The sequence below is a fragment of the Camelina sativa genome, chromosome 11, assembly GCF_000633955.1.
Source record: "Camelina sativa cultivar DH55 chromosome 11, Cs, whole genome shotgun sequence".
Classification (NCBI taxonomy): domain Eukaryota; kingdom Viridiplantae; phylum Streptophyta; class Magnoliopsida; order Brassicales; family Brassicaceae; genus Camelina; species Camelina sativa.
Window position 1 is genome coordinate 916,987 of NC_025695.1, and position 17,496 is coordinate 934,482.

General features: G+C 33.6%; 5 protein-coding genes across 5 annotated transcripts in view; 2 read left to right on the forward strand and 3 right to left on the reverse strand.

The window, feature by feature from the left end:
- Positions 1-650, reverse strand: part of LOC104720906 (inositol-3-phosphate synthase isozyme 1) — a 3,087-nt gene extending 2,437 nt beyond the window's left edge. The window contains exons 1-2 of the mRNA XM_010438801.2: positions 390-650; positions 210-278 (exon numbers count right to left, since the gene is read on the reverse strand). Coding sequence (XP_010437103.1) covers positions 210-278; positions 390-577 — 257 coding nt within the window. The 5' untranslated portion in view covers positions 578-650. The remainder of the gene's footprint in view (positions 1-209; positions 279-389) is intronic.
- LOC104720907 (protein NEN4-like) lies at positions 3,416-5,097 on the reverse strand. The gene is made up of 5 exons (XM_010438802.2): positions 4,535-5,097; positions 4,116-4,162; positions 3,965-4,028; positions 3,720-3,851; positions 3,416-3,642 (listed from the first exon to the last, which is right to left on the reverse strand). The coding sequence occupies exons 1-5, from the start codon at positions 4,970-4,972 to the stop codon at positions 3,550-3,552; spliced, it is 774 nt and encodes a 257-aa protein (XP_010437104.1). The 5' UTR covers positions 4,973-5,097; the 3' UTR covers positions 3,416-3,549.
- Positions 5,309-7,346, reverse strand: LOC104720909 (trafficking protein particle complex subunit 12-like). Its single transcript, XM_010438804.2, has 2 exons — positions 5,998-7,346; positions 5,309-5,693 (listed from the first exon to the last, which is right to left on the reverse strand). The coding sequence occupies exon 1, from the start codon at positions 7,244-7,246 to the stop codon at positions 5,999-6,001; it is 1,248 nt and encodes a 415-aa protein (XP_010437106.1). The 5' UTR covers positions 7,247-7,346; the 3' UTR covers positions 5,309-5,693; position 5,998.
- LOC104720910 (L-ascorbate oxidase) lies at positions 10,816-13,072 on the forward strand. The gene is made up of 4 exons (XM_010438805.1): positions 10,816-11,302; positions 11,391-11,603; positions 11,715-11,894; positions 11,980-13,072. Exons 1-4 carry the CDS (start codon positions 10,916-10,918, stop codon positions 12,934-12,936), a joined length of 1,737 nt encoding a protein of 578 aa, XP_010437107.1. The 5' UTR covers positions 10,816-10,915; the 3' UTR covers positions 12,937-13,072.
- LOC104720911 lies at positions 15,225-17,077 on the forward strand. Its single transcript, XM_010438806.2, has one exon. The coding sequence runs from the start codon at positions 15,537-15,539 to the stop codon at positions 16,944-16,946; it is 1,410 nt and encodes a 469-aa protein (XP_010437108.1). The 5' UTR covers positions 15,225-15,536; the 3' UTR covers positions 16,947-17,077.

The following is a 17,496-nucleotide window of genomic DNA, read 5'->3' on the forward strand; positions in this document are numbered from 1 at the left end:
ATCTCTTCACCGTTAAAGGATCCAACACGAATGGATGATGCTTGAGTTAGTGAGCCAAAGTAATTCGCTTGTTGCACTTTGTCCTTCGTAGCCCACGAGATTCCTCTGTTTATTTAAAACCAATTATATTTTCCGACAAGAAAAAACAAAATCAAATATATAAATCGTTACAAGGATTCTATCCAAAAAAAGAAAGAAAAAAGACTCACTCTTTGTTGGCAATAACACCAGCGGTGAGAGTTGATCCATTGTTTCCTCCCAAACCCACAAGCATAACCCTTTAACGAAAAAGAAATCAAAATTGAACGACGGAGAAATCAAGGAATATATAAAAAGATCGAAACTTTGGTAAGAAAAAAAGAAAGAAAGAGAGTTACGTAATTAATTACCCTAATTTGGGGACACGAGTATCGGTAACGAAATCGTATTTGACAGTCTTTGGCTTGACAATCCATTGGAAAGTGCCATTGACGTTCTCATGCACAACCTCGGTCGTCTCGTAATCGTACACAGAGTGAATCTCATTTTCAGTGTACTTCACGTTCGGGCTCTCAACCTTAAAGCTCTCAATGAACATTTTCGAAATAAAAAAATTGCTTCTTTATTTTGTAATATTGCTTTGTTTTAGTGCTTCTCTAATCAGCGGAGGATGTGGGAGTTTATATAGACGAGACAGTGAGGGAGATAGAGACACGTGTCGTCATATCAGTGGTTATGGTCCCTATTTCTCCAATGCATGTGAGCTTCTGATGCTTGCTTCTGGTTTATAATAGTGAGCCACACGTGTGGGGTGGGGTCTCACACGTGAGAGTCGAGGAGGAGAAAACAATGACACGTCAGATATTTGGTCCATACACGTGGCGTTGTTTTTGCTGATGATGGTTTTCAAAGTATTCGAACAACCGTTAGTTACTTCTGTTTAACTCTCTCAGTTTCGTCAAGCGATGGGACCATTAAGGTCCGTTACAGTTAGTGCGCTTCGTCAGTTATGGAGGCCAGAGAGTGAACAACACGAACAACTATTTTAGCTGTCACGAGGTCATTGTAGGAATTACGTGCAGTGATTGGCGCGTGAGATAGTTAACATCGTAGTTAACGTTCGTTTGGAACAACAAAAAGAGTAGGACCGTTAAAAGACTTTTTTGTCGCCGTTAAAGTGGGTTCCAACTTCCAATGGAATCTTTTGTTGACTGGGTTTTGACACGTTAATTTTACTTCATCACCCTCCTTTGTAATTAGAGACGTTTCTATTTTATTTTGAATGTAACTAGAGACGTTTTATAATGATTATTAATTTGGCACTATGCATAAGATTATTAATGTAGTCAAAATGCCGATGATTTCAAGGTTAATTAGTCTGAAAACATTGATTATATAGTACTATAAAATTACTTTCACACTTTTTCTACTAGTTTTGTTTGACTGTTCACGTGTGTTTCATGTCCTCAAGTCACCAAATCATTTCAGTTTCACTTAAATAAGATATTACTCTCTCTGTTTCAAAATATAGGATATATTAACTAAAGCACGTATATTAAAAAGTCTTTACTTTTAACAAGTTCAACCAATCAGAAACAATATTGCATAATATAAAATACTAAATTAATCTAAAAGTTGCATGGAAACTTGAAAACATCATATATTATAAAACATAAAACTTTTCTAAAATATTTTATATTTTGAAACGGAGGGAGTAGTAAACAACTTTGCATAATAACCCCTGATAAATATAACTAGGCAACAGAGGAACGAACGTGGGTTGTCCTTAGAACAAATTAAAGCCAAATTTGAGGTTTTGGATTGACTAACAACGTAAGTGTGTGAGCGATATCATACGAAACGAGATGTAAACTACCATTAAATTTCTATTTACGGATTTTCACAAAAAAAAATGATTAATCATTGTTAAATATACATGACATGCCTCTACTAATGTGATTTGCTCTTGTATTTTCTACATATGCTGATTTTTTGAAACAACTACATAAAGATATTAAAAGCTCTAGTCGACATAAGAAGATTCTCAAAAACTGAATCCAAAAACTAGTTTCAATTTATGGAGTACGAAAAAAAAGATATAGAAAAAGGTTCTTGGACGTATATATCTTGGAATGGCTTTGAAAAAGTTTGATAGGCATGGTTGTGGCCATACGTACGTTTGTAGATTAATAATTTGTTCCCCTTTGTGAACTCTTTGGTTATATTCCTCCACGCCACATACTTCTCTTTATTTCACTTTCAATTTTTATTTTCACCCTTTTTATCATTTGTGGTATACATGATGTTGATGTCTAGGAAATTTCTGGTACGCTTAATTATGTCCAACTATTTCATGAAACGAAGCTTATCCATAATTAATTCTCAATCAAAGAAATGTAATTTTTAACCAAAAAAAAACCGTAGAGACGATATAAAACAGACATATCTACCGGTTATTATTTTTTTTTCTTTTCGAAATACAACTGTGTGAACCAAATATAAAATTTAGTTACAATTATATACTATTTATTTTGTAACTAATAACATAGACATATTTCATTTTGTTTCATTACTAACAACTTATAAATTGTTTCCAATTTAAGCGGAGTAAGAATTGAAATTTAAGTTTTGATCGGAGCTTATGTAAAACTATATTCACAAACAAATAAAAATAATTTCATATTGGACAAATATTCAAGCTGAATCAATTTTAAGTAATGATAAAGATCTTATCCAAAATTAAATCCTAAAATATGATTAAATACGACAAAGATAATTAAACCTATTACGATGAAATCAATCATAGACAAAAAGTAGACATATTCAGTTGTTACTACGAATATATTTTTAGTTATTCTATTTGCGTTCTGTTTTGGTATTTAGTATATTTAATTAAAACAACAAAAACAAATAATTTAATTGCAATCATGTGCATTTTTATGTTCTTATCGACATAGATATAATTTATTTTGTATTCATGTTGATAACGGATAAACGGTTCCAATTTAAACGGAGCAAGGATTAAAATTAAATTTTAATCATGAGCTTATCTAAAGTTAAAGTTGGGCAAATTTTCACGTTGACATATTATTTTTAAATTACGATAAAGAGTCTATTCAAAATTTAAATTTTAAACAAATGATTACATATGATAAAATGTTTAAAAAACATATTACCTTAAAATATAGAGAAATCGTAGATAATACGACAAAAATGTAAACATATCTAACAGTTATTATAGTTTTATTTTTATTTGTATTATTATGATGTGGCATATATTATATTTAGTTATTACAATTGTATTAAAATACATAATTTAAATGCAACTCTGAATAACTTTTTGTTTTGTTTCTAATAACATGGAAATATTTATCCAGTTCATATCGTAATAACTAAATAATAATACCAATATTATGTACTCGTTAAAATTTCAGGTAAAAATTAAATATATGTTGTCAGTAATTACAAATATAATTAATTTCTATTGAATATTTGGTAGTATAGTCAATGAAGGTATACATTTTTGCAATATATACATTAAAAATTTAAGATTTAGGAGGGACGCAATAATCATCTAAGCAAAGAATGAGAATGATTGATCAAGCTTTGGAGAGTTTGATTGCCTTGAGCTTTGCTTAACAGATTCTTCACATTTTGTGTCATCTGTATTGATTCAAACAAGAACATTTAAATTCGATATATAGTTTTAACTTTTTAAATGAGAAAAAACACTATTATACCTTCACGAGACTACTACTACCCTTCGAGTAAGGCATTGCCCTTTGCGCTATTTGGTAATTACTTCGACTTCTTGTCATGATCTTTGAAGAACTTTGCCATTTTCCTTCCAACTGATTGGGAAGTGTAGATTCCTGTACATTTATGGGATATATATACACACATATATATAACTGAGTTAATTTATTTCTTTATATTTATGAAAATAAGAAATTTAAGAAGAAGAAAAAATGAGGATACGACATACCAAGAAAAGCACTGTTGCACAGTGCTTGAGGACCTCTAGATTCATTCGAACATCATTAAGACTCCTGTAATTATTGACATATGTGTGTGTTATTTTATCTTAAGAAAAATGTAATATTAATAACACCACACAAAAATATATGATTAAGTACCTGTGCTTTTGGACTCCAAGACCAAAATAGGCAGCCAAACTTGCCATCTACAACAAAAAAAAATGTTAAGTACAGATTTAAATCTCACAAAGACCTTCACTATACGTATCATATCTAAATTCCATTTTCTGTTAATGTTTTATATACTTATGTGTTATGAAATTTGCATTATTTATTTTAATATATGAGAAAAAATATTTTCAAAATTTGAAGTTGTAGACAAACAGATGATAGGGAAAAGTATTATAATATTTAGTCTAATCAGAGGTTATTCTAATTTAATGAATTTAGTCAAGAGATGTAAATTCACTTTTTATACAAAATTGATATTCTACTATATGTCTTATAATAGAACCTTAGATTTCTAATCAATTTCTAAACATGCCATAAGATATACAAAGAATCTTGGATAATGGTACCTTCATGTTACCAGCTCTTTTGCCAAACTTGTCACTTAATAACCCCAACGAATCAATGATTCCTGAGGGTTCAGGCGCAGCTTTACCGATCTCAGCGTAAGCTTCTCTGATCCTAACGCAATCGAATCTTCTGATGTTATGACCTGCCCAAATCCGACCGTTCAACAAACAATAGAGCTTCTCAGCCACATCTTCAAAACTTGGTGCGTTCGTAACCTTAGCCCTCGTGATACCATCTGACCTAGACGACCTTATTGAAACCACAGACAAGTCTTTAGGTTGTATAAGCGTTGTGAAGCTCTCCAGCTCCTCGAGTTTCCTTGGACATACGATGATCGCACCGAACTCTAGGATGTGAAAATGTTGTCCCACTTTGTTCGGTACGGTTGTCTCTAGATCGAAGAAGACGATTTCGTTGGGAAATGTTTGCACCTCCATAGCAGCTTTTGGTTTATGTTCGATTTGTTAATCCTATGAGTGGGTATGTGTATATATTGTGGATTTGGAGTTTGAGTTTACGTGTGATACAAGTTAAGCGTATGTTTGAGGAGGGTTACTATGGGGATTATTTAGCTTCGTGGAGAAAATTTTGCTTTGTAAGGTAAGTAAGAATCTTTACTTTTTCCTTTATCCAAACCAATAATAAATGGGTTGTTATATGAAAGAGTTCGTTGGTAGATTCATATTGTAAGAGAATTGATTCCTTTGATATTGTTAATTTGTGATGAAGATACATATACAATGTCCCCACCCCCATAAATCATATCCGAAGTATTGATCCAGTCCTGATATGATCTCTGAACTAGAAATTCTCAAAATAGATTGCTTTAAATACTCGATAACCCAAAACCTCTGTGCATGGGGAGAGTTGAAAGAACAAACATTCGTCATTAGTGATTAACAGCAAGTATTACAGAAATTGTTGTAAGAAGACGAATATGACAAAAATCAATGCAGGAAGGTTACCAAGTCTTTGGGGGCAACAAACCATTAGCTAGCTTTCACAACACAAAACTACAACGAATGTGAAGCCGGTAATTGCATCAACAACAGAGTCTCCAGATGAGGTAAAAACCCAGCAAGAACTACATCCTCGATTTGTTTCATCATTGAAGACATAAACTCTTTGGCTAAATTACCTTTTTGCTTAGCTCAAAACCTGCAATTTTGAATGATAGATGATCAATTTGGATACCTCCATATATTGTTTCACCGACAAAGAAGAATATGGTATCAAAAAATTCCAAGGAATCTTTAGTTTATCCAATGGAAATATATAAAACCAATCCTTTGAACATAGCAGTTTAGGTGATTCACATGAGAAAAAATCATCTCTATTAACTACCTAACCAGATATCTTCATGATTCTTACACCTTCTCCATTTATCAAACTAATCATAACATTACCAAATCAGTTCTTTGACACTTAAAAATCCTAGACAAAGGAAGACCAGATACAATACCTCAAACTCTGGTACTAGATGAATCATAATCATCAGGAGCAACACGTGCAATCCAATTGTTCAATGTCCGCTTGACATCAGTATGATTAACATAAGCCAACTCATACATACTACACAAGTTAACCACCAAGCTCTCGTTCAAAGCAGCAGTCGGTACTCTCTCCAAAGCACTCTCCATCACCTTAATCGCATCCGAAAGATCTCTCAAGTACATCAAACAAAGAGCCTTGTTATTGACGGCGATAGCATCCGAGTTATCTCTTTCAATGCATTCGTCATACACTCTCACAGCAGAAACATAGTCCTTTGCCACAACATAAACCAAAGCCTTATTCCTACCAACAAGATTCTTGAACTGTAACTCATTCAACAAACCATTGCTCTTTCCTTCATTCAACATCTTCTCAACACGATCAAACGTGGCTTTAGCTCCTTCTATATCACCAAACTGCAGTTGAACAGAGCCTAGTTTCGAAATCAAAACAGGGTCTAACGGATCACGACTTATCAATCCCTTGATCAAATCCAAAGATACCCCAAACTCCTTGTGACCTAAATGAAACCCTAACAAGCAACTCATCACAAAGGTCTCTCTCTTCTTCCACAACTCCACAGAATCATCTAAATTCTGAGATTCTTTGTCTCTGATTCGATCTCTAACAAAGTCAAGCAAAACGTATAACCGATCTAACCCTTCCTGACGATTACCAAGCTTAGTAGGGATCAAAGCGTAGAGCCACCGTAAAGAGAAAGGAACCATGGATCCTTTCCGATTAGGGTAGATCTCAGGGAACGATTCGTACCTGTAATGCGTCCCGTCGAAATCGTGCAACGAGTTAAGCTCATGCGCTGCTTCATCGGAGCGACGGAGCTTGACGAGAGCCATAACTTGGTAAGTGAGATAAGTGAGATGCTCGTGAGGCTTTGTGAGGAGGAAGAGAGCTCTCGCTTGAGATATCTTCTCGAGGATCGCTTGCCATGAGCCACGGGTTGAAAGCTCGTGGAGAGAGCCGAGATCGTGGGTTAATTCGTCGAGCGAATTGAATCGTTCCGGTGGTAGATCTGATGAGGCTGATTCGAATGTCGTCGCTTCGGGTCTAGGTTCGAGGGAGTCTGAGTCTATGGCGGTTTGAACGGTGTTGGGATTGGTAGTGGCGGTGGAATCAGTGGAGGAGGGATTGAAGTCGGGTCGGGTTTCGGATTCGGGTGAATCCGGATCCTTCGCTGGAGATGATGACTCCGTGAACATTGTGGAAGAGAGAGCTTTCGAAAAAAAATTAAGCAAACCTGGTTTGGTCTATTTGCGTTTGGTCTTTCTACAACATTAGAAAGCTAATAATAAGATTATTTTTGGTACACCGAAACTGGTCACAAATTTTTCAAAGTTCGATTTTATGTAATATAGTATAGTATGTTATGTTGATATGATTACAGTATGTGCTAAAAGATATTAAATTTTATATGAATTTATAGAGATTAAATCATAGTATGTGCGACATCCATGATCGCCCGTATATTTGAATTCATCAGCATTAATTCCAATACTACTTATATATTATTAACCACGTGGAAATTCAAAAATGCAACATGTATCATTTAGCAGATTTGTGAGTTGTGACATTCTATAGAGCTCATATTTATTAATTTATATTCCGACCCGCATTCCACATACTCATCCCAAGTAATTCTAACCTCTGATCCAGATCTTCAATGGAAATCGTCGACTAGTAGTTTGTCAAAACTAGGGTAAAAGAAATTAAGAAAATTCATTGCAAAAACAAAAATAAATAAATAAAGAAAGATGAATAAATATCAGGTTTATAGATAAGTGTCATTAATTATACGAGTGATGTTTTATTACAATAGTATACCCTTGTAATAAAGGCGTCAAGTATTAACATAATGGATTATTTTTACTAGTAGTAATTAATTTTCATCCATATATAATCATATGTAAGGTAAAACTTATGATTAAGTATCATTTTTTACGGCTGTGAAGCTTGGGACTTAATTAAAATAGTAATAAGCCCAGCACCCAAAGTAAGTGCAAATTGAAAGAACGCCCAATGTGACACTTCCGATCAAGGGTGCACTGGCGTAGAACAAACTTCCGAAGACCAACGCCACACCAGATCGCTCCACAACGTAGGCGACTCTGGGGTAAATTCGAGCCAACAGTATATTGGAGAAGACAATCATGAACGTCCCCATTGGAGAGCTTTCGAAAAAATTAAGCAATTTGGTTTGGTCTTTACAACATTAAAGCTAATAAGTTATTTTTGGTATCTGATTAAAATTTGTTACAAAATTTAGATTTTTTTTTTTTAATTTCGATATTGATTTTATGATAATATATGTTTGCATACAAATTATATGATTCCAGAATCTTTTAGTGTATGATTGCCTTAATGAAAACGGTTTTAGTGTATTAAAGCAAAATATGATCTGATTAATATTGTATAAACAAGAAATCAGGATTTCAGAATTTTACATTAGAGTAAAATTAGTTTTTTTTATATACATATATGAACTATCTTTTTATAATTTATTAAAATGTTTACATTTTTAATTTCTTATAATTTTAAAATTTGTTAAACAAAGTTTTTGTATAACAAAGAACAAAATCTCTAATTATTAAAATTAACATTTGTCGCGATCACATGAGTTACTAACTTTGAAAACCAAGATTTATATAATAACATAATATTGAATACGCTATCAAATCATTCACCGATTAAAAAACTTAAGAAAATTACATTAATTTTTTATTTTGATTATCTTAATTTTTTTATATTTTGTTAATCACTAATTTTAAAGCATTAAACAATCATATAGTAATAAATAATAATTGCAATTAATTTGCAAATATTTTCCTTATTAACTACACATATTTTCCTATTAAAATTAATAATTTAATAGATAACTTTCCTATTATAATTAGTGATATAATATATTACTTTTGGTTTTATATATTTTCAAAAATATTAGTTGTAATCCTTTTATATATATATATATATATATATATATATTTTATTTTTTCTATAATTATTAAATAAATTTTCTTTTCACACATGTCAAAATATTATCGATATACTTGACACATGTCGCGATTATATGAATTATAAATATGTATTTTACTTTTATATGTCAAATAATTTTTTATTATACTTTATTTACTTCACCCCTACAAAGGTTTTAAACATTTTTCTTCTTTTCTTAGTTTAGTTGTACCTTTATTCATATCTTTTTTATAAAGCAAAGAATTAATAATTCACCTTCTTGTTCAGATTGGTGTAATCTCCAGACAAAAAAAAAGAAAACCTATAGAAAAATGTAAGATAGATCCTTAATCACAATCACTGACTAACGTTAGATGTAATATTATTATTCTAACGATATATATATATATATATATTAATGTAAAATAGAAAAAATTTGTTTTATATAACGTTAGTTGTAATATATATATATATATATATATATATGAAATAGATAGAAAAATGTAAGCAAAGAATAAATTGATATATATATATATATATATATATTTAAACCACATTAATTTTTGTTTTTAACTAAACTCATTAGAGAAAATAAGCTTGCATCTTCGTTAAATTTATTGGAGTTTGGTGCATTGATGGGTTCTTTGGTGGTATCTAAGGGAAGAGATGGTAGTTGTTTATTGTGCATAGTAAAAAAAAACTTGTTCTTGTTTCTCGCCACTATCTGCGTGGCCGTTGAGTGGACGGTAACTGATGTCAGCATTCGCGTTTGTAGCCATGAGTTGGTGGATCGCTGTGTAAATGAGTTTTGTACATTTTATGTGGTTTTATAGTGAGAAACTTGTGAAGATGGTTATATCCTAAATGTGTTTAAATAGAGGTAGTTTGTAATAATTAATTTTATTTTATATTTCTTTTTTTAAAATATATATCTCCCCAAAAAAATAGGAAAAAATGTATTTTTGAAATTCTCCCTTTATTGGTTTGATTATTCACACAAGGTGCTAAACAATCGATAGGTGTCAATATTAGGTTAAGCAATTTGACATTTTCAGTTAGAAAACAAAAGTTGTTATATGGATTTTATAATGCTTTCAACATTTCTGCTACTGAATTGCTATGATTTTGCTAAACAAATGCATCTGTCACTAGTTACATTTTCAAACTTTGAAAAATATTGTCTCGTCCTACTGTACTGATGATCCGCCATGTATACAACAAATTTGTCTCGGATTTATTTGTCAATGTGGACTTTTCTTCGGATATAATCAAGTTGTTACGACATTGATTTAAGCTCTGACTTGGTCCAAGATATTTTTCCTTGATTCTAACAATTGACCCTAAGCTATAAGACTTTGACCAAAGGTGAAAGACCATGTGGAATGTAGTAGTGCAATTAGTAAGTCTTTTTGATTAACTCAAGAACGTCAGACCTAAACCCATAATTTTCTTGGATAAGATATGAACATGTTTTTTATAACAAATGAGTGACCGACTAGTATAAAGCGTGATTTCGTCCAGCAATGTTTACGTATCTTTTTATATCAATAGTTTAGTCTTTTAAAGTTCAAACAATCAAAGGTTCGAACTTCTAAATATCGTACATAAAGAGAAAAAAGGATATTTCACATGAAGGTTCCGACTGAAGAATCATAATTATACAAGTTACTTTGCTAATAAACAGTCGGATGTATTATTCTTTGAAATTAGCATCAAATAAAAGTAAAACGCGTTTTCTTTCCAATTTTCCTCCAAAAGGCAAATCATTTATCTGTAAAACACATGACATACAGTGACCTATATATATATGATATGTACTCTTTGTTCCATCTTTTAAAAATCATTCCTGAAAAAAGTTCCACTAATATAACAGTTTATTTATTTATCTTCTCTGATTCTTGGGAACACGGTTTTAAAAAATGATGAGACCGAAGAGATCATTAGACACAGTTCATGCCTTCAATCTTATGGTCTTCTGTTTCATTGCTCTGTTTTCTTCTTCCGTACTCGGTCAGGGAAAGATCCGGCGATTCAACTGGGAAGTGAAGTACGAGTTCAGGTCACCGGATTGTGTCCAAAAGCTAGTAATCACAATCAATGGTAAGTTTCCAGGTCCCACCATTAAAGCTCAACAAGGTGACACCATTGTTGTTGAGCTCAAGAACAGTCTCATGACTGAAAACGTCGCTGTCCATTGGCATGGAATCCGACAGATTGGGACACCATGGTTCGACGGAGTAGAAGGTGTTACTCAGTGTCCAATTCTTCCTGGAGAAGTCTTCACTTACCAATTCGTCGTTGATAGGGTAAAAAAATATTAACTCACATTAAAGTTTCAAATCTTTCTATTTGTATCATTGTATGTGTATGTTAATCTTTGTGTTCTGTTTGTAGCCTGGTACATACATGTATCATTCACACTATGGGATGCAGAGAGAATCTGGATTAATAGGAATGATTCAAGTTTCTCCTCCGGTCACAGAGCCCGAACCGTTTACATACGATTATGACCGGAACGTTTTGTTAACAGATTGGTATCACAAAAGCATGTTGGAGAGTACCACTGGTTTAGCCACAAAACCCTTCAAGTGGGTCGGTGAGCCAGAGGTATGTTCTTTTTTTGATAACTCAGAGTCAGATTCTTGATTATTTTTTATTGAATGGTTGACCAATCTTTAATTATTTTATTTGATGTTTCTGCTTTGGATAATTTATCAGTCGCTTCTAATACAAGGAAGAGGGAGATTCAACTGCTCAAACGACCTAACCACTCCTAGAGTCTGTAACGCTTCAAACAGCGATTGTTCGCGTTTTGTCCTCACGGTAATCCCCGGGAAGACTTACCGTCTTCGACTCGGTAGCTTGACGTCTCTTTCAGCCCTAAGTTTCCAAATTGAGGTACTTGCTTTAGACACAAGCAACCATTTTTTTTTTGTTTCTCCTACTTTCTTTTACGGAAGATTGACTGAATTTGAATCAACAGGGACATAACTTGACGGTGGTTGAAACTGATGGACACTACGTAGAACCATTCACGGTGAAGAATCTTTTTATATACTCCGGCGAAACCTATTCCGTACTTCTCAAGGCAGATCAAAACCCTAGACGAAACTATTGGATCACCTCAAGCATAGTCAGCCGTCCAGCGAACACTTCGCAGGGAACCGCGGTACTCAACTACTACCCTAATCACCCACGACGGCGTCCTCCCACGCCGGAATCCTCCAATCTCCGACCAGAATGGAACGACACGCGCTCCCGCCTTGCACAAAGCCTAGCGATCAAGGCGCGTCGAGGATTCGTTCACACGCCGCCTGAGAACTCTGACAGAGTCATCGTTCTTCTCAACACACAAAACGAAGTCAACGGATACAGACGTTGGTCGGTCAACAACGTTTCGTACCACCACCCTAAGACGCCGTACCTAATCGCGTTAAAGCAGAATCTCACCGACGCGTTTGACTGGCGTTTCACGCCGCCGGATAATTACGATTCTCGGAACTACGACATATTCGCAACACCTCAAAACGCTAACGCGACGACGAGCGACGGGATCTACCGGTTAAGATTCAATTCAACCGTGGACGTGATTTTACAAAACGCGAATACAATGAACGCGAAAAATAGCGAAACGCACCCGTGGCATTTACACGGTCACGATTTTTGGGTTCTTGGATACGGAGAAGGGAAGTTCAATGAGTCGGAGGATCCGAAACAGTATAACCGGGTCGACCCGATAATGAAAAACACGGTTGCGGTTCAACCGTTTGGATGGACGGCGTTGCGTTTCAGAGCGGATAATCCTGGCGTTTGGTCGTTTCACTGCCACATTGAGTCGCATTTTTTCATGGGAATGGGAATTGTGTTCGAGTCTGGGATTGATAGAGTTTCTTCTACTTTACCTTCTTCTATAATGGGATGTGGTCAGGCTGAACGCTGATTGTATATATTTAATCATATTCATATAGAACACATTCATTGTTTAATCATTGAAGAAAAAAATATTTTATTTATTTTTTGAAAAACAATGTGGATATTTTGATGTAAGGGTAATTTATGTGTCGCAATTTTAGCAATGGTACTACCTACGTTATTAAAAAACTTCTTGTGATCATTATTAGACTGGGGACAGTTTGAAAGGGGTTATTAATGTGATTTTACTAATGAACCCAATTTGTTGCTCAAAAAAAGATACTAATGGGCCCAATGTAAGCCCATTCCAATTTTAGGCACATGCTTAGCAGTTCGCACATGGTCACTCACTCATTCTCATTTACTTGAGCAAATGATTTTTTATTATAAATAAAACTATAGTATCTTTTAGCCTTTCAACAACAGTCATTTTACAATACACTGTATTTATTAAATTGAAAATTGAAAATTGAAAAAAAAAAAAAATTAATTTTAATTTTAGTAAATTGAAAATTAAAAAAAAAAAAAAAATTAATTTTTAGAAAGTAGAAACGAGAATAGATATATTTGCCAGTTATTTACATAGGATCCAGCGATTTAGCGGACAAATAAATTAATGTCATGCAGAGTACCAGTTATTTAAAATGTCATGGATATAATTTTTAAATTATATAAAAGTGGTACAAAAATAAAATATATATTCGCCGGTACGTAAATTATAGGTCGCATTAAATAGAATATGCCAAGAGAAAGTCAAATATTATCAAACCCTCTCAAGTCCAAAGTCCACATTCACATATTGGGGATTTGGTTTACACACTGTATTTTATAGATCAAAGACCTTGGTCAAATACTCAAAATACATTTCCTAATACAACTGTTTTAGCTTTTTCAATAAAAACTAGTTTACTCATTGATTAATTACTGTATCTCACGTAATTATTGATTCGACTTTGAAATCTATATCAATTCCTGATAAATTTTTGTCAGTTTCTATCCCACTAGCTTTATTATATGGAGCACTTTTTGTGTCATGACTTTCACTATTTTACTAAACTCATAAGTCAAAAAAGTGGTGGAGTCAAAAAGTCGTTGATCGATGACTTGAGAACAAAATGGGCGAGTTAGTGTTTTTTAAGTACACAAACAAATTAAACAGCGATTCACTACATATATTTAACTGTTTTCTCGAAAGCGTGTTTTCATATCATGAAATTTGGGGTTTTAGTATAATGCCATTTTGATTGTATTTATGTTAATAGTTAGTACTCGTATAATTCTATATGTCTTGACTCAAGACCCCTCAGGTAGATGTTGAATTTGCTATATATATAACTCCATTACTTCGAGGATAAATCAAAAGATATCATTCTTTGACACATTCCTCAAATTTCAAGTTTTTTAAAATCAACCTTATAATAAATATGTGTCATGTGAATCTTCACACCCAAGTTATTGTTAATCGTTAAACACATAAATTATACGTATTATATTAAACAACGAAGGAGTCTAGACTATAGTTTACAAACATTTAGTCAAATTATTAACTAATTTGCAACTAGTTGGTTAATAATAAAATTTTAATTATTAAACTACACTAGGATATAATTTATTTATTTTGGCTAAGCACATGAGCAAGAAAAATAAAATGCAAGCGCGTTTGAAAAAGAAAAGATTAAAAAGTGTCGTTTTTTTTTCCTCCATGTGACTGTGATTGATCTCTCTCAACTTTCTCACTTTTGCATTAATTTCTCATCCTTATTTTTCTTTATTTCCTTTTCATGTTTCTATTTATTTAGTTATTTATTTTTTTCATTGGGGGTTCAGATTTGTATTTATAAATTTATAAGTAGTTTAAATTATTATAAGTAGGTTTACAAATAACTAATTCATAACTAAAAATTTTGTTTGATAAAAAACTGATAAAGTCCCACTCCAATCGTAATCAATTTGGACTGGATACGTATATAATTTATATGATAGCTAAATTTATTTTTTCGTTAGTGGAAAAATAGTCTCTTGACAGTGGAATCATCACCCATTAAACCAAATCAGATAGGAGTTGTGGGAGTAGTTATGATTAATTTCCTTTTGTGTTTATATAAAAAGTGTATGAATATTTTGGTTATACATATATACCAAAAAATGTCCCTTGTAAATTTATTTACAAGAAAGCGACTATTCTAATATGAGATCTCGCAAATGATTGCTCTTGTTTTTACTCATGTACAATAAAAATTAATTAATTTTTTTTACTTATTACCAAATATGAACAAACACATATATACAAAAAATTAAAATAATGAAAGAATCATTTAGGAACTAGACAAGTAGCAGAGAGAATCTGCAACATGACGGTGAGGTTAAACAGTAATGTACATTGATATTATCAAAGGGCACTGAATTAGTGAATTCTCTGGTCTCCGTCTTCTCTCTTATTCACACACACCCAAACACTCGTATATAAACACATATGCACACTGTCACTAATGCCTCTCTCTCTCTCTCAATCTCTTTCCTCTCTCCTCTCTTTTTATTTTCCTATATATTGACAAGCTTGCGATCTCTCTTCGCAAGATCTGTCTGAAACAGTGAGGGGGTTTCCTAGGTTTCCAGAGCAAAGTAAAAATGTCTTTACTCAAGTACTTGTGTTTTAGAAAGGTACTCTTGTTTCTCTATTTCTTTCTTTTCCTCTTCTCTTCTTCTTCTTTCTTTGCCTCATCCGAAACCTCTGTTCACGATGAGATACAACAAACAAAACCATTGGATCCTCATTTTCGAGTGAGGAGATTGTTGGTGAAAGATCTGGATTCAAGTGGTGAAGATGATGAAACCAATCTTCCTCCTCCTCCTAAGAAGAAGAAGCTTAATGGTTCTGTTTCATCATCATCATCATCAACATCTGGCACTAAGAAGAATCAAACCAAGCTAATTAAACCCATCTCATCTTCTTCTTCCACTAAGCTAATTAAACCCATCTCTTCTACTTCCTCCACCAAGAACCAAACTAAACTCGCCAAGACCTCCTCCATGGGTACGTCTCAAACCACCAAATCTTCTTCTAACACAACCAAGACCGGCTCCGAGCTCAAGAAGCTCAATTCCGGAACAAAACCCACAAATTCCACAAAACCAGTCACTTCTTCGATCAAGAAATCAGCAGATCTATCCAAATCAACCTCATCCAAAAACAAAACCACCACAAAACCCCCAAATTCCAAGCTTTCTTCTTCACCTCCTTCAGAGAAGAAATCACCATCCTCAAATAAACCAGTGACCAAATCGAAACCAATCGAGAAAGAAATCAAACCATTCTGGCTCGACGACGAAGAAGACGAAGATTTCGTCAGCGAATTCAGAGATCTACCAACTAAATTCCAAAGATCCTTAATCCCAGACCTAGAACGTTTCTCAACCACATCCAAGAACTACATCAACAAAGCCAACAAAGAGATCACCAGAAACTTCAAACCCTACTTCGGCAACAAATACGCACCAACCATAGCTTCCGTAGTCTCATTCATCTTCATCCTCGTCCCACTACTCCTAGTCTCCCTCATTTTCAACAGATTCAAAGCCTACTTCTCACTCCAGAAGATCCTAATCTTCATCCAAATCTACCTATCGATCTACTTCTCAATCCTATGCATCTCATCGCTCGTCACTGGAATCGAACCGCTCAAGTTCCTCTACGCAACGTCGAGCTCCACCTACGTTTGCTTGCAGATCCTGCAAACCCTAGGCTACGTCTTCTACCTCCTGCTTCTTCTCATGTACCTCGTTCTCGTCTTCTCCACGGACTGTGGTTTGGGCCTCAAAGTGTTGGGCTTGGCTCAGACATTCGTGGGCTTTGCTGTTGGTTTGCATTATTACGTGGCGGTGTTTCATAGGGTGGTGCTTCGTCAGCCTCCGAAGACTAACTGGAAGATCCACGGTGTTTATGCCACGTGTTTTCTTCTGATTTGTCTGTTATCTAGTGCCGAGAGGAGGAAGAAAGAGTACTTGGAAGAAGGCGGTGACGAAGGGAAGAAAAACTGAAATTTTCTTATATTTTAATTTAATTTTTATTTTTCTCGCTTTTTTTTTTGTATCTTTATATTTTAAATTCCGGCAAATTTTAGCTGAGAAAATGCAATAGAAAGACAATTACTGGTGGATGGTTGGAAACTTTTTTTTATATATATATAAAAAACTTCAATTGTATTTATAATAAATTAATAAATATGGAATAAAATTTCATTAAACTTGTTTTTCTTATCCTTATTACACCTCTGTTTTGAAAATAGTGTCATTGATAACCTGAAATTTAACCCTAATACTGACTGAACTTTAGAATGACACAACTTAACCTTAAAGATTTGTGTAATACTCCACTAAATATAACAAACTGATTATATAAAGTTACAAACACAATCTGTAAATATGTTCCGGACGGCGAGAAGAATTAAATGTTTGTGTATGGATAACCGGAAAAAAATTAAATGTTTCTTGTAAAGCATCAGAAGTCAACATTAAATAAGGTGGGTCTCCACGGAATCGTAGAGTCGACGACTTTCGTGAAAAGGGGTACTCTGGTAAATTCATAGAG

Bases quoted from the DNA above. Each gene is read 5' to 3' on its own strand.
- LOC104720910 (XM_010438805.1), top strand. From the start codon at position 10,916: ATGATGAGACCGAAGAGATCATTAGACACAGTTCATGCCTTCAATCTT. The intron at 11,303-11,390 runs GTAAAAAAATAT...TTCTGTTTGTAG, and splicing joins ACCAATTCGTCGTTGATAGG to CCTGGTACATACATGTATCA. The intron at 11,895-11,979 runs GTACTTGCTTTA...TTGAATCAACAG, and splicing joins CCCTAAGTTTCCAAATTGAG to GGACATAACTTGACGGTGGT.
- LOC104720911 (XM_010438806.2), top strand. From the start codon at position 15,537: ATGTCTTTACTCAAGTACTTGTGTTTTAGAAAGGTACTCTTGTTTCTC.
- LOC104720909 (XM_010438804.2), bottom strand. From the start codon at position 7,246: ATGTTCACGGAGTCATCATCTCCAGCGAAGGATCCGGATTCACCCGAA.
- LOC104720907 (XM_010438802.2), bottom strand. From the start codon at position 4,972: ATGGAGGTGCAAACATTTCCCAACGAAATCGTCTTCTTCGATCTAGAG. The intron at 4,029-4,115 runs GTACTTAATCAT...CAATAATTACAG, and splicing joins CTTGGAGTCCAAAAGCACAG to GAGTCTTAATGATGTTCGAA. The intron at 3,852-3,964 runs GTATGTCGTATC...ATAAATGTACAG, and splicing joins GTGCAACAGTGCTTTTCTTG to GAATCTACACTTCCCAATCA.